General features: G+C 66.7%; 3 protein-coding genes across 3 annotated transcripts; 2 read left to right on the forward strand and 1 right to left on the reverse strand.

Moving 5' to 3' along the window:
- Positions 1-1736: 1736 nt before the first annotated feature.
- Positions 1737-6659, forward strand: EMIHUDRAFT_469768 (hypothetical protein; the record flags this gene model as incomplete). Its single annotated transcript, XM_005773929.1, has 13 exons — positions 1737-2186; positions 2223-2291; positions 2454-2516; positions 2634-2817; positions 3102-3169; positions 3222-3503; positions 3584-3700; positions 3955-4314; positions 4599-4672; positions 4758-4953; positions 5019-5093; positions 5500-5850; positions 6279-6659. The coding sequence occupies 13 exons, from the start codon at positions 1737-1739 to the stop codon at positions 6657-6659; spliced, it is 2670 nt and encodes an 889-aa protein (XP_005773986.1).
- Positions 6660-7135: 476 nt separating this feature from the next.
- Positions 7136-8875, reverse strand: EMIHUDRAFT_315817 (hypothetical protein; the record flags this gene model as incomplete). The annotated part of the gene is made up of 5 exons (XM_005773930.1): positions 7136-7374; positions 7409-7466; positions 7506-7673; positions 8515-8519; positions 8692-8875. The coding sequence occupies 5 exons, from the start codon at positions 8873-8875 to the stop codon at positions 7136-7138; spliced, it is 654 nt and encodes a 217-aa protein (XP_005773987.1).
- A 4132-nt stretch (positions 8876-13007) lies between these two features.
- EMIHUDRAFT_368663 (hypothetical protein) lies at positions 13008-13825 on the forward strand (the record flags this gene model as incomplete). Its single annotated transcript, XM_005773931.1, is given in 2 exon segments — positions 13008-13475; positions 13489-13825. A coding segment is annotated over 1 exon segment (306 nt), but the record flags the coding sequence as incomplete, so codon positions are not given.
- Positions 13826-13894: the final 69 nt, after the last annotated feature.

The raw sequence follows: 13894 nt of genomic DNA on the forward strand, positions 1-13894 counted from the left end.
GGCGGCGGCGGCGAGGGTGGTAGTGATGGCGGCGGCGGCAGAGGCGGAGGTGGGTTTGGGGGACTCGGCGGTGGCGAGAGCGGAGGACGGCTCGGCGGGCTGGGAGGCGCCGTCGGCGGCTGATCGCCGGAGCCAAAGAGCCAGAGAGGCGTGCGCTGATGAGGGCCGACGGCTGCTGCAGTGACCTCATGCGTGCCGGTGAGCATGGTGGGAGAGGAGGACGGAGCCTTAGCCCCTGGCGCGCGCCTTGGGACGTGCCGCTCTCAGCCGGAGAGCCAGACGCACCCTCGAGGTCTCCCTGGAGCACAGTGACCCCCCCCGCCCCCCCCCGGATAGGTATGAGAGGTTACCCTGGATGGGCGGGGCCTCTACTCGCCAGGGACGTGCCTCAACTATCATATAAAAAGCCATGAAAAGAATTTCAAAAATAAAAAAGGACTCTCAAAAGAATTTTTTTGGCCCGAGCTACACCTCTCACATCCAGGGCCGGGCGGGGAGCTAAGAACAAAGAGAAGCGCACCCAGCGGGCCGGATGATCGGCATCGGGTTACGGGCTAGAGAGCCCTAGCCCTGGGGGGTGCGCGTTCGCGTAAACGCACAACCCCGCACCCCGGGCCCGAAATCGCACAGAGTCACGCAACACGGGGTCCCTGCGTTCGCAGGGGAAGGGCCATAAAGTAAACACGGGTCTCCGAGGGTTAGCTCCGCGCTCCAGGTTTCCCCTAGCAGCAGAACGCCCGCGGATTTTTCTTTTTGATTTGGGTTCAGGAGGGTTTGGGAAGGGTTGCGCTCCTACGCTGCTGTGCTGGGTTCCTGGGCTCCTGGGTGGGTGGGGTTCCTGAAGAACAAAGAGAAGCGGCAGACAGACAGACAGACAGACAGACATACAGACACACACACACACACACACACACACACACGCATACGGAGGTCGTACACACATACACACACGCTAATTAAAGACGTACATGCTGGTGGGGTGGGGGGGGGGAGGGGGGGGGTGGGGGGGAGTGCAGAGAGGGGGGGGAGGGGCCGGGTGCACACACCGGCCATTGAGTTGTAGTCAGCCGCGGCCACAGCCGACGCCAGCCCGGCCGTCGCGCCCTGTCTTAGTCTTCTATAGGCTGAAGAGGACATCTGCGCTTAATATTGCGGGCGGGCGGGCGGGCGGCGGCGCCCGGGCGGGGCGGGATTCCACTTTGTATTCGCCGCACGCCTCCCTATACCGGTATAAATTCCCAGGTAGCGTAGGGTGCCGAACTTAAGGTAAGGTAGCTTGAGTTAGGGAGCCCTTTTCCTCTGACCGAACTCCTGTTCTAATGTGCCTAAACTCCTGCTACCCACCTCTCGGTCCAGCCCGGCACCGGCACATACGGGCCCCGCGGCCCGCACCACTGAGGCATCTCCCTCCTACGCTACGAACACCTACGCTCAAGTACGAGTGCCTACGCTACTAGATTCCCTACTCCTCCTCCTCCTCCTCCTCCTCCTCCCCCTCCTCCTCCTCCCCCTCCTCCTCCTCCTCCTTCCTCCTCACTCTCGCCGCACCCTCGTCAGCTCCACGTCAGCTGACAGCTCCGGCCGTCGGACCAAAAAAGAAATCCCCGGGCCCTAACTGCTGCTACCCCGTGCCTAACTCAGTGCAAAGCACCTAACTCGCCTCACGGTATTTTTGTCCGAGCTACACGCTGTCGCCGCAGAGCAACGCGTCCGCCCATCGCCTCGACTCCCTCTCGATGGAGTCGGTGCTGGAGGCGTTCCGGGTGCAGCAGGACCCACAGGCTCGGCCCGAGCACATCCGCGACGCGAACCTCTGGCTCGAGCGCTTCCAGTCGACCACCGAGGCGTGGACGGTCGCCGACGGGCTGCTCTCGCTGCCGGCGGAGCAGGTGGGCAACGGCTCGGCGCACGTGTTCGCGGCGCAGACGCTGCGCGCCAAGATCCAGTACGACTGGGCCGAGCTGCCTCCCCAGTCGCACGCCGCGCTCCGCGACAGCCTCCTCGCGCACGCCGTCCGCTACAGCGCCGGCCCGCAGGTGGTGCTGACGCAGCTCTGCCTCGCGGTGGCGACGCTGGCGCTGCACATGGAGGCGTGGGGCCAGGCGGTGCCCGAGCTCATCGGCCGCTTCACCTCGCCGCCGGCGGAGGCGCTCGCCAACCCGCCCTTCGGGTCCCTTCCCTTGCTGGTTCCTGAGCCGCTTTCGGAGCCGCCCTCTGTTTAGGCGCTGGCCAAGCTGCCCTGCCTGCTCGAGCTGCTGACAGTGATGCCGGAGGAGGCGGAGAACTTCAAGGTGCGAATCCACTCGTTACTCACGCCGCCCGGTCCTCGCACTTCCAATGCCGCGGGGCTCTTGCCTGTCTCAGGACGTGACGAGAGTCGGGGGATCGCCCGGCCCTCGCCCCACCCAAAGCGTGTGGAGATGGCTTGCCTACCCTGTACCTCTCGCCCTCAGGTCGCCGTCATGCCGCGGCGGCGCGACGAGTTCCGCGGGCTGCTGCGCGGCGCCGGCCCGCAGGTGCTCTTGCAGCGGCAGCAGTAGCAGCAGAGTAGCAGCAGCAGCTACTGCTGCTGGAGAGCGAGAGAAAGAGCGGGCGTGCGAGGGCTCTCTCAGCCTCTCTCCCTTCGACCGCAGGTGGTGGCGCTCCTGGGGCAGGTGCAGGAGCAGTGCCGCGGCTCCTCCCCGCTCGTCCAGGCGTGCCTCCGCTGCACTGCTTCTTGGCTCAAGGCGAAGTCTGTGCCCGCGGACTGCCTGATGGCGTCGCCGCTGGTCGGGCTCGCGTTTGCGGCGCTCGACGACCAGACGCTCTTTGACGAGGGTGTCGAGATGCTCGTCGAGCTGGTCCACTTTAGCAAGGAGGCCGACTCGCACGCGCAGCTCGTCGCAGGCACCGCCCTCGCCCTCTCTCTCTCCCTCTCCCTCTCCCTCTCCCTCGCCCTCTCCCTCGCGCTCGCCCTCGCCTTCGCCCTCGCCATCACCCTCGCTTCCCCCCCCCCCCCCCCCTTTCCTCCCCACCTCGCCCTTCCCTGTCTCCCTCCCTCGCCCTCTCCCTCCCTCGCCCACGACGCCCGACACGTCCACGACGCGCCCACGCCCCTGCAGGCATCATGCCGCCCGTGCTCGCGCTCGGGCGGCGGTACGACGCGGCTGTGCAGGCGGGGGACGAGGAGGTCGCCCGCGCTGAGTGGAGTGGAGACCTCATCAAGGATTGTATTGATTCAGGCGGGGGACGAGGAGGTCGCCCGCGCGCTCGTGCGCCTCTTCACCGAGACGGGGGAGCAGTGCCTCCACCTCCTCCTCACGCAGCAGCCCGAGTGGCTCGTCAGCTTGGCGGCCTGCCTCCTGCGCGGCGCCGCGCACCCGGACGCCGACGTCGCCGAGATCACCTTCAACTTTTGGTACATGCTCGCGGAGGAGCTCAACGGCGGCGGCCGCTCGCTCAACGACGCGCAGCGGGTGGACGCGCGCGGCCTCTTCGCCGACTGCTTCCGGCAGCTGCTGCAGGTGCCGCCGCGGCGGGCGGGCGGTACGATGGAGCCTGCTCTGAGAGCCTGCTCTGAGCCTGCTCTTAGCCTGCTCTGCAGGCGCTCCGCTCTCTGGTCGAGTTTCCCTCCGAGTCGGACAGCTGGCCCGCCGACCAGGCCGACGACTTCCGCCGCTTCCGGTACGCTGTCGGCGACGTGCTCACCGACGCGTGCAAGGTGTGCTCTCCTGGGACACACACGTGGTGCGGAAGTCGTCGGCCTGGTCGGCGGTCAGGGACTCACCACGGTCTCTCCTGGGACGTGTGTGCGGTCTCTCCTGGGACACACACGTGGTGCGCTCTCCTGGGACACACACACGTGCTCTCCTGGGACGTGAGTGCGGTCAGGGACACACACTCACGTGAGTGCGTACGAGTGCGGTCAGGGACACACACGTCGGCTGTCTGCACAGTACCTCTTCTCGTACCTAGGTGCTCTCTTCGACGGCGTGCATCGAGGAGGTGTACGGCGCGCTGCAGCAGCGGCTGCCGGCCTTTGGCGCCGACCCGGCCGGACAGTGGCGTTCGATCGAGGCGTGCGTCTTTTGCGCGCGGCAGATGATCACGTCGAACGAGCCCGCCTTCTTCACGGCGCCAGTCGTGCACCAGCTTCTCCAGCTGCTGCCCACGCTGCCCGCGGCGGGGGACCTCCCAAACACCGCCATCCGCACCGTGGGCACGTACGCCAACTGGCTCTCGCGCCACGCAGAGATGCTACCGCAGATGCTCACTTACGTCACGTCGGGCCTGCAGCAGCAGCGGAACGCCGCGGCCGCGTCGCAGGCGACTTCTGTGCTCCGATCCCGAAGCCCCTCGCCCGCCGCCCCGCGCCCGCCGCCCCTCGCCCCATCCCTCCGGCCCCTCGCCCCATCCCGCCCCACCCCTCCGCCCCACCCCTCCGCCCCATCCCTCGGCCCCCTGGCCCCCTGGCCCCCTGGCCCCTCGCCCCCCCTCCGTGGCACTGGAGTCGCCCCCCCGCCCCCCCCCCCAAAGAGGCGCTGTTCACGGCTCCGCCCGTCCACAGGCTCGAGATTACCCGAGATTACCCGAGATTACCCGAGATTGCCCGTCCGCAGGCAATGAAGCACCTCTGCGACGCGTGCGCCGAGCACCTCGCCGAGGAGGCGACGATGGCGCAGCTCATCCAGATGTACCTCGGCGCGATCTCCCCCCCCCCCCCCTCCCCGCCTCCCCCGCCCGCCTCCCCACTCTCGAGGCGGCGGCGGGCTTGCGAGCTCACGCGCCTCGCCGCTGGCAGGGACGCTCTCCTTCTCGCTCGAGCCCGCGGACCGTGTCGACCTCGTCGCCGCGCTCTCCTTCGTCGTGTCGCAGCTGCCGCTGCCACAGGTCCTGCCCGCCATGGAGGCCATCGCGCGCCCGCTGCTGCAGCGGCTACAGGCGGCGCTCGAGGGCGGCGGCGGCCCGGGCGAGGTGTCGGTGCTGCTCGAGCATGTCTAGGAAGTGTCTAGGAAGTGTCTAGGAAGTGTCTAGGCGAGGTGTCGGTGCTGCTCGAGCAGCTCTGCGCGCTGCTGGGCAAGGTGTCGCCGGGGGCGAGGCCGACCGCCGACGAGGTCGCGCGCGTGCCCGCGTTGCAAGACGCGCTGCACCCTTCCGTCCACCTGCTGCAGCAGCTGTGGGGCGTGCTGGAGGCGATCTTTGAGCGGCACGGCCAATCTCGGCCAATCTCGGCCAATCTCGGCCAATCTCGGCCAATCTCGGCTAACCTCGGCCAATCTCGGCCAATCTCGGCACCCGAAGGCGATCTTTGAGCGGCACGGCGGCGACTCGCGCGTGATGGAGAAGCTCTGCCGCTGCTACAAGCACACGTCGCGCAACACGGCGCAGGGCCCGTTCCGCGGCGACTTCCGGTCGCTCGTCCCGCGACTGTTGCCGCAGGCCGCCTGCATCGCCCGCCGGCCACGCCTCTCTGGCTCAGCTCGAGCTCAGCTCTAGCTTGGGGCGCGCTCTCTCTCGCAGGTGACCGGCTGGTTCGAGCGGCAGCCGCACTCGTGCTTCCTCTACGTCGCCAACGTCTGCTTGCGCGGCTACCACGACGCGCCCGAGCTGCTGCCGACGTTCCGCGAGACGTTCGCGCGCATGAGCGCCGTCGTCTTCCGCTTGCTCTCCGCCGCACCGACTGCCATCCCCGACAACCCCGACGTGGTGGACGACTTTTTCGAGCTCTGCTCCACCGTTCTCCGGCTGCACCCCGCCCTGCTCGCCGAGTCAGAGCTGCTCCTCTCCTCCTTCCAGTGCGGCTGCGCGGCGCTGCGCATCCAGCACCGCGAGGCGAACCGCGCCGTCGTCGGCTTCTTCGAGATGCTCCTCGTACTGCGGCAGGCGGGCGAGAGATGCTCCGAGATGGGCCCGAGGCCGGGCTCTCCCCGAGACTCTTCAAGCTTTGGTCCGAGATGGGTTCCGCTCGCTGATTACCCGAGATTACCCGAGATTACCCGAGATGGGCTCCGCTCGCTGGCCTCGCCCTCGCCCGCGTGCATTCCGGGCCTCTCCCACTTCATTCTGGGCCTCTCCCACTCTAAAGGCCGTAGAGGCTGCCCGCCCGCATCGCCCGTCCACTTCATCCTGGGCCTCTGAAGGCCGTAGAGGCTCCCCGCCCGCATTGCCCGTCTCGCTGGGTGCGGAGACGCGGGGGGTAGCCCCAGACGCGGGGGGGGGGGGGGGGGCGCACGACCCACCGCCTGTGTGTGGGAGAGAGCGAGGTGCCCCCTCTCCTCACTCCCCTCTCCTCGCCTCAGGCGGGCGCGCGCGGCAACCTCTCGCCGGCAGCCTTCAACGGGATCACCACCCTGTTGGTCGCGAACGGCGCGCAGCTGGCGCAGGAGCTGCTGCTCGCAATCGCGGGGCTCGTGCCGCCGGCGCGCGTCCGCTTCCTCTCGCCTGTGCTCAAGGGGCTCGTCCTCGTCGACTACGCCGCCTCGCGCAGCTGGCTCGAGGCGGCGGTGCAGGCGCTGCCGCCCGGCGGGCACATGGACGGCGCCACGCTGCTGCAGGCCATCTACAGCGCCGAGGCGCTGGCGCGCGACGACCGCGGCGCGGGCGACCGGGTCTTTGGCCAGGCGGCGGAGGCGCCGCGCGCGGGCGGCGCGCGCGGCTCCGCTTCTGAGCGTGGTCCGTGACACGACCGCGGCTCGTCCCGTAGGCGTTTAGCAACGCGTGCCGGCGGAGGCGGCTGCTGTGACCTGCCGGGGCAGCGCCGAGAGGCGGCGCCGAGGTGGGGGGAGCGGGCGGCGTCGAGTGGCGGGTTCGGAGAGAGGGAGAGAGAGAGGCGGCAGGCGCCGGCCATCTAAACCTAGTCGATGGAGAGGAGGGGGGCGGAGGAGGTTTGCGGCGTCCGGCGGAGCGCGAGAGCCGCAGTCGGCGGAACAGCGGCGGAACTTCAACCACAGCGCGGGGGAGCATACAAACTTACAAAGCAGCCCAGGGTTTTCTTGGTCGGAAGAGTAGGAGGAGACAAAGGGGCGACGCACTTGGTTTTGGACTCCAGGTACCAGGACTGGTTAGAGAGAGAGAGATTTTTGAAAACCAACAAGAAATCTCACGAGGCTCACTGTGTGATTTGGGCTCGGGGGGCTCGTCGGCAGCTTGTCAGCCCTCAGCCGAAGCTGGGGCCGGTCCCGTAGCCGAGAGAGCCCGCGCCGTTGAGTTCGACGCGGTCGGGAGGCCTTGCGGAGAGGCCAGCGAGGTGGCGATCGCTGTACTTCATGGTGTCATCAAGTGACGGGCTGACAAGCCAGAGGTCGCGATACTCTGGACGACCCATAGGATGGCACGAATGCCTGAAGGAGAGGGAGGCGAGGCCAGAGGCAGACTCAGTGCTCTCGGGTGATCTCGCTTTGGTGGCCGAAGGACCCGATGGTCCTGTCACATTCGCGTTCCGAGTCGTGGGGGTAGAAGATTGCGGGGGGGCATCGAGTCAACACTTCCTTGTAGTACAGCGGACCGCAAGGCTCGCCGGCAGCAACCGCAGGGAGGCAGCATATGAGGCACCGGTCTTCTGGAGAGCTCAACAGCTGCAGCCGCGATGGCAGAGTCGGCCGCGGTTCGAGCGAGCAGCTTTTGGCTGCGGGATCGAATCGCGGAAGGCTCATGCCCTCGCGGAGCGACGCGGGTCGCGCGGCGCGCGCTGAGCCCTGGTCTGACAGACTGACAGCAAACCCCGGACAGCGCCTGACAGTGCCCGACAGCCTGACAGCGCTGACAGCGCTTTCTCTGACAGTCTGACAGCACGTATCTGACAGCCTGACAGCAGAGCCTGACAGGCGAGGTGACCCGTCGCTGTCAGGCCCTAACGTGACAGCCTGACAGCTGCCTGACAGCCCGACAGCACACAGTGGCCTGACAGCAGCGCTGACAGCCTGACAGCAGCACAGACCGTACACAGACCCCGTAGAGCCTCTTTCTTGTGCCCCATGAGGGTATAACAAAATTACATGCAAAGACATGTGAGTGTGGTCCATGTCCATGTAGTCATGGGATGGTCATGGGTCTCTCTTTCAACCCTCCCGCCCCACCTCTGCGGACCCCTCTCCAGCACCGGCGGCTGTGCTACTACAAATGAAGCTACCAGCTAGCCTTCTGGGGCCCTACAGTCATATGCCTACGGCGTCTGGGTGGGGGTGGCCGCCGCCGTCTGTGCCGCCGCCGCCGCCTGTGCCTCTGCGCCGCCATCTGCGCTCCCCAGGCGGCCGCCGCCGCCGGCGTGATCACGCCGTGTAGGAGGGGGGGTAGCTGCGTAGCCGCCGGCGTCATCGGCGTCAGCACCCCCTTGATAGTCAGCGCACTCTTGATAGTGTCATAAGTGTGGCTGATGTGTGTCAGAGCCTGACAGCACCCCGACAGCACCACCTGACAGCACCTGACAGCAACAGCCCAACGTCTAACAGCAGCAGCAGCCTGACAGCTCTGACAGCTCCGACAGCGTCTGACAGCAAATCCCGACAGCTCCGACAGCACCCGACAGCTACAGATCACCTCGCCTGTCAGACACGCACCCGACAGCACCTGACAGCACTGACAGCACCTGACAGCTGGTCTGACAGAGGCACCTGACAGTGCCTGACAGTGCCCGACAGCCCGCGACAGATCACCTGACAGCACCTGACAGCCTGACAGCCAGGGCTCAGGGCGCGCGCGTGTGCGAAATGCGACAAGTCAACAGACGACAGACGACAGACGCCTGAGCGCTGAACGGCTGAACGACCGTCGCCGCAATCGCCACCGCTGCCATTTTGACGAGCAGCGCGAGCGCGCTCGTCGGCGGCCAGCCGTCGCGGGCCGGGCCGAGCCCGGCCTCAACCAGCCACGCCGCCGCAGCAGGCCCGGAGGCCCGCATGGCGGCTGCCACGAGGACAAGACGCCGTCTCTGGTTAGTGGTTTTGGAGCACTTGGATGGAATACGTTGCGGGGTTGGGTTGCGGGTAGGATTCCCTACGTTACGGTTGGTAGCTTCAGGGGGCGCGGGGCCGGGGAGCTGAGAAGCGCACCCAGCGGGCCGGATGATCGGGATCGGGTTACGGGCTAGAGAACCCTAGCCCTGGGGGGTGCGCGTTCGCAGGGAAAGGGGTGTAAAGTAAACACGGTCCCCGAGGGTTAGCTCTGCGCTCCGGGTTTCCCCTAGCAGCGGAACGCCCCCTCTACTCGGGGCTAGTAGACACCAGACACCAGCACGACAACACACACACTCCTCCCTGACATCACCGCTTGGGACCCCTCGTTCCGCGCGCGGTTTCCTTACCCCCCACTCCGAAGGGGGCCCTCCCTCCCCCCGGCCCTCCCTCCTGTTCGCCTTCCGATGGTTACGCGACGACTGTGGGGCCGACCTCCCCTCCTAGCCTTCTTTGGCTGCGGCCCCGCCGCCGCTGCGTCTTCTCTGCCCGATCCCGTTGACTCCGCCTCCGGCGACCCCGCTCCCGACTCCCTCGGTGGCATCGGGTCGTACCCACTTCCACCCCCGGGATGTCGGGCCCGCTCTCCCCGGTCAACGAGTCGCGCCCGCCCCCGCGGCCTCTCTATCGTTCTCGGCTCGCCCCTCCCCTCCACCGGCTCCTCCTCAAGCTCGGACGGAGGGGGGCCGTGCGTAGGGTGCCCACAGGACCCAAAAGAAAATAGCTTTCCGGCTCAAAAAGGGACGCACGAGGCAAATCTGATGTTGGATTGTTCCAATAGGAGCGAGGCCTCTTCCGTTGGGGGACCGAGTACATAGGAAACGAGGGTTCCCCGGTTTGTCACGCGCGAGCACGAGCGTGACACTGCACTTGGCGCCGAGCGCCCGCGGCACAGACCTTGTGCAAGCCGACCCCCTCGGTGCAAGCACCGGTCCGGACCGATGGCGCTCGGTGTGGAGCAAGCAAGACCCCCCCCCCCCATCGGCGCGCGCTCGCCATTCCAACGGGCGCCAGGAGCACCAAGAGGACTCCTCATGGCTGCTTGCAAGTGGGCTTCGACCGGCCTCGGCTGGGGGGGCGGGTTGTCCCGGCTGCGGACGCGTTCTGCAGCCCCCTGGGCCCGTGACAGCACCCCAAAACTGCCCCTCGGCGGCATACAGCACTGCCAGCCAGCCTCTTCCTCCTCCTAAGGGCTGTACTATAGGCCATATTGCGCCGCCTCCTACTGGCAGCCGGGCGGGCGCGCGCCGCGGGCGCCTCGGCGCGCGCACGGCTCGCAAAGTTCGAACGAGTACTGCCGCCCGGCCGCCTCAAGGCTGCCGGGCGGCAGGACTCGCCTCGCAAGGCGCGCACCGGCTGCTCTGGCTGCTGCGCCGGCGGCCGCTGCGCTGGCCGCTGCTGCGCTGGCTGGCGAGCGGTACGGCCGCCGCCGGCCGCTGCACCCGCGCCTTCCCTCGCGGGCGCCGTCGCGCCGCGCGCGCCCAACTCTGCTGGCACACACGGCACGCGTCGTCACACAGCCGCGGAGAACAGGCGGTGCTGTGCGCGAAGCGCGCGCGATCTCGTACTTTTAACCCTTTTACGTACACATTTCGAGGGAGTGAAAACCAACTCCTGAGCACGGCGCCGCAGGCGCCTGTTGATAGGTCCAGGTGATAGCCCTGGATGGGCAATGCATTCGCCTACCTGGGCCTCAGATCGCCCGACCGCGTCCCGGTGCTCTGTGGTCGGATTTGTGACGCCGCCGCACCGCGCCGCGGCCGGGGGCCCGCCGGAGGCCGAGGATGGCCGTGGCGGACCGGGACGAGCTCTGGGAGGTTCAGTGTCAGTGAGTATATTGTAGAGGCCACCCATGTGCACAATATCTTGACTGAGAGCTAAGCCAGGGGAGGCGATGCCGGGGCCGTACAGCAGCTTGATGGTGCTTCGCCGGCGTAGAAGCGGCCGCGGAGGGCTCCGGGTGCCTGAAAAAGACGGAGTTACGTGGGCTGTGGGAGAGTTACTGTCGACTCAAACGACACTGTGCCGTGATCCTCTCATATATGGCTAAATAATTGACCGAGCCAAAAAAAAGTTCCACCGCTACGACTGGAGATATATCGAGATTTGGTCACCATGACCACTATGAAGCAAAAGGGTTAAGGCTGGATCCGGCCATTCCAAGCAAGGGTATACCTTTGAGAATCCCCAGCGTCCCACCCTCCTAGTCACACTCTCAATATCTCGACTATCCAACATGAAGTGCTGCGATCGGGAGTGCCCCATTTGTTTTTTCCTTTCTTTTTTTGGGTCCTGTGGGCACCCTACCGTCGGGTACTTATTTTAAGAGCAGGTAAACAGCAATAGATCCGGCCCTCAAGCGGCCTAATCGATACCCAGCCCTCACGGAATCGGTCCCTCGTTGTACAGCAATCGATCCTTCACACTGCCCGCGCTGCCAAACTTGCTGAGAATCGGTCCCCCCATCTGTGGCGCGAAGCTGATATGTCTCCCGCGCTCGGCGCGCCGACCGCGCAGCGGCGGCAGACCACCCTCCGGTTCGAGGGGCGCCTGGGGGTGAGCGGGCTGCCTCCGCCAGAGTTTGGCTCGCCCACCTGTGCGGGCCCCCCTGTACCCCCTCCCCCCCCCGGCCCGGGTGTCTAGCAATTGGTCCCTTGGCAAGCGCGAATCGGTCCCCCTGGCTCCAGGAACTGATCCGGCACTACACCCGGATCTATTGCTGTTTACCTGCTCTTAAAATAAGTACCCGACGGTACCGTGCGTGGCTCCCCTTGTCGTAGATCACGGTGGTCCGGCTGCCGCCGCGACGGGTCTACCCCCGGTGGGCTCGCACGGCCCGACTCCACTCGCAGAGGCCGAGTCAGCTCGACCCTCCCCTCCCCCGACAGTTGACTCCGTCCTTGCTTATTTGACAGTTGACTGACGGCGGAACCAGCTCGCGGCGCAGCGGTTCATGGATCGAATACGACTCGAACTTCGGCTCGGGCACAGGGGAACCGAATCTAGTCAAGCCCGCGCCGGCCAAGACAACGACGACAGCGACGATGGCGCAAGGAGCGACGACGAGGAGACACCCGACCGAGCAGCAGAGCCAGGACCGAGCGAGCAACCACCCGAAACGGGCCAGCCGAACGATGGCAGCCAGACAGACGACGAATTTACAGTGATGGACGTAGACGAAGAACAGCCAGAGTACGAGGCATCCCAGCCGCCGAATAAGCGGGGGCGATTTGAGAACGAACGTAGCGGTTCGATGAGTCAGGGGCAGGGGGCGAGCAGGCAACAGGAAGAGGACGGAGAGCCGCTGACGAAAGCCCAGAGACAGCGCCAGCGCAACCGAGTGCGGGGATCACCCCGAAAGCCAACCAACAAATTCTCTGGCCTCAGCTGAGAAGGATAGGGTCGACGGGTGATGGGAGCGAGACCGAACGGCCGGGCATGCTCCTGCACGCCCGGGCAACTAGGTCATGGACCTCCCCCCTCCCCGAGTGTGTCGTGGAGATGGTAACTTGTTCATAATGCTGCTTGTACAACCACGACCGACGCGAGGACGCAAGTCCACCAACCTCGGCCATTCCAACGGCCAGACCGCTCGCTTAAGGCTGATTGGCTAGACGAGCGGTCTCCCTCCACGGGGCTGTTGGCGCAGGGGGAGGTGTCAATCACGCTCCCGGGACGCCGGAGAGATCGGGTTGGTCTCCCCCGCCTTCAGCCCTGACCCGACGGGGACGCCACCACCCTCGCCCAGGGATTTACAATGCTGTCTTAAGGTCCGACAGGTTCGGCACCGGGCACCGCCTCGGTATACAAAATGCGCCTGCGGGCGGACCCTTACAGATCACAGATCACACTCTCAATATCTCGACTATCCAACATGAAGTGCTGCGATCGGGATTTCCCCTTTGTTTTTTCCTTTCTTTTTTTGGGTCTTGCCAGCTCGATCACAACCGCGTTTTTTTTTGCGACCCTCACAAAGCCGCCGGACATCCAGAGGTCCGGTCACAGACTCGCTCACCATTCCTATGGTAAAGGGCACGCACCGGACCTGGTATCGCTCAGGATATCAGCCGCCTCCGCGCCCCCGACCCGCACTGCCGCTCGCCGCCATTCCGCCGGCCGCCCTCGCCGCCATTCCCGGCCGCAACTCTAGCGCGCAGACGCGGGGGCCTTGGGGGGTCGGGTTCAAGGGGCGTAGGCGGCGGCGCAAGTGCTGGCGGCCGACGAGTGCGGCCTACAGCCGGCGCGCCCGCAGTTTGCGCCACGCCGCCACCCCTTCCCTCGCCTCCCCCTTCAACCTCATCCCGTACGGCAGCAATCTCCCCTGGGACGGAGGGGAGCCGGCCGACTGCGACAATTTGGGGTGGCTCGACCCGTGGGGAACGATGCTAGGCGAAGACCTCGCCGCCCCCCCGCGGGCGGCCGACGAGGCGGAGCCCGAAGCGGCCTTCTGAAAAGGGAGCGCGCAGAGACGCCACACGGCCCTCTCTTCCCCCCCCCCCTCTTCCGGGCCTTCGTTCCGGGGCCCTCGATCCGGGCCCTTTCTTCCGGCTCCCCCCCAAACCCAGCCCCGCGCGCGGTGGCATCAGGGCGCGCGCTACCCGCCACAGGCTTCACGGAGGCCTCCTTCGGTCAGAAGCCAGTCGGCGGGTGCCGCGCCTTGCGGGCGTGCAGCGTCTCCCCCCTCTGCGCCCTTCTACGCGAGGGGAGGAGGTGAGCAGAGCGCTCGCGCCCTGCCTGCCGCCCGCGTGCCGCCTCGCCTCCCCGAAGTGCGGTGCGCTTCCCGGTGGGCTGACCCACCTCCGTTGCTTTTGCAGCCTGGCACGCGCCAGCCAGAGCGTGGAGCCCCCCGGCTGGCTTCTGCCTCGCCAAACGGGACGACGCCGCGCCGCCCGCCTGCCGCCAACCAGCAACTTTGGGACGCCTCGAAGCCAGGGCGCGGTGGCCTCCCGGCCAGCGCGCCGCGCTGC

The sequence above is a fragment of the Emiliania huxleyi genome, assembly GCF_000372725.1.
Source record: "Emiliania huxleyi CCMP1516 unplaced genomic scaffold EMIHUscaffold_321, whole genome shotgun sequence".
NCBI classification, from domain to species: domain Eukaryota; phylum Haptophyta; order Isochrysidales; family Noelaerhabdaceae; genus Emiliania; species Emiliania huxleyi.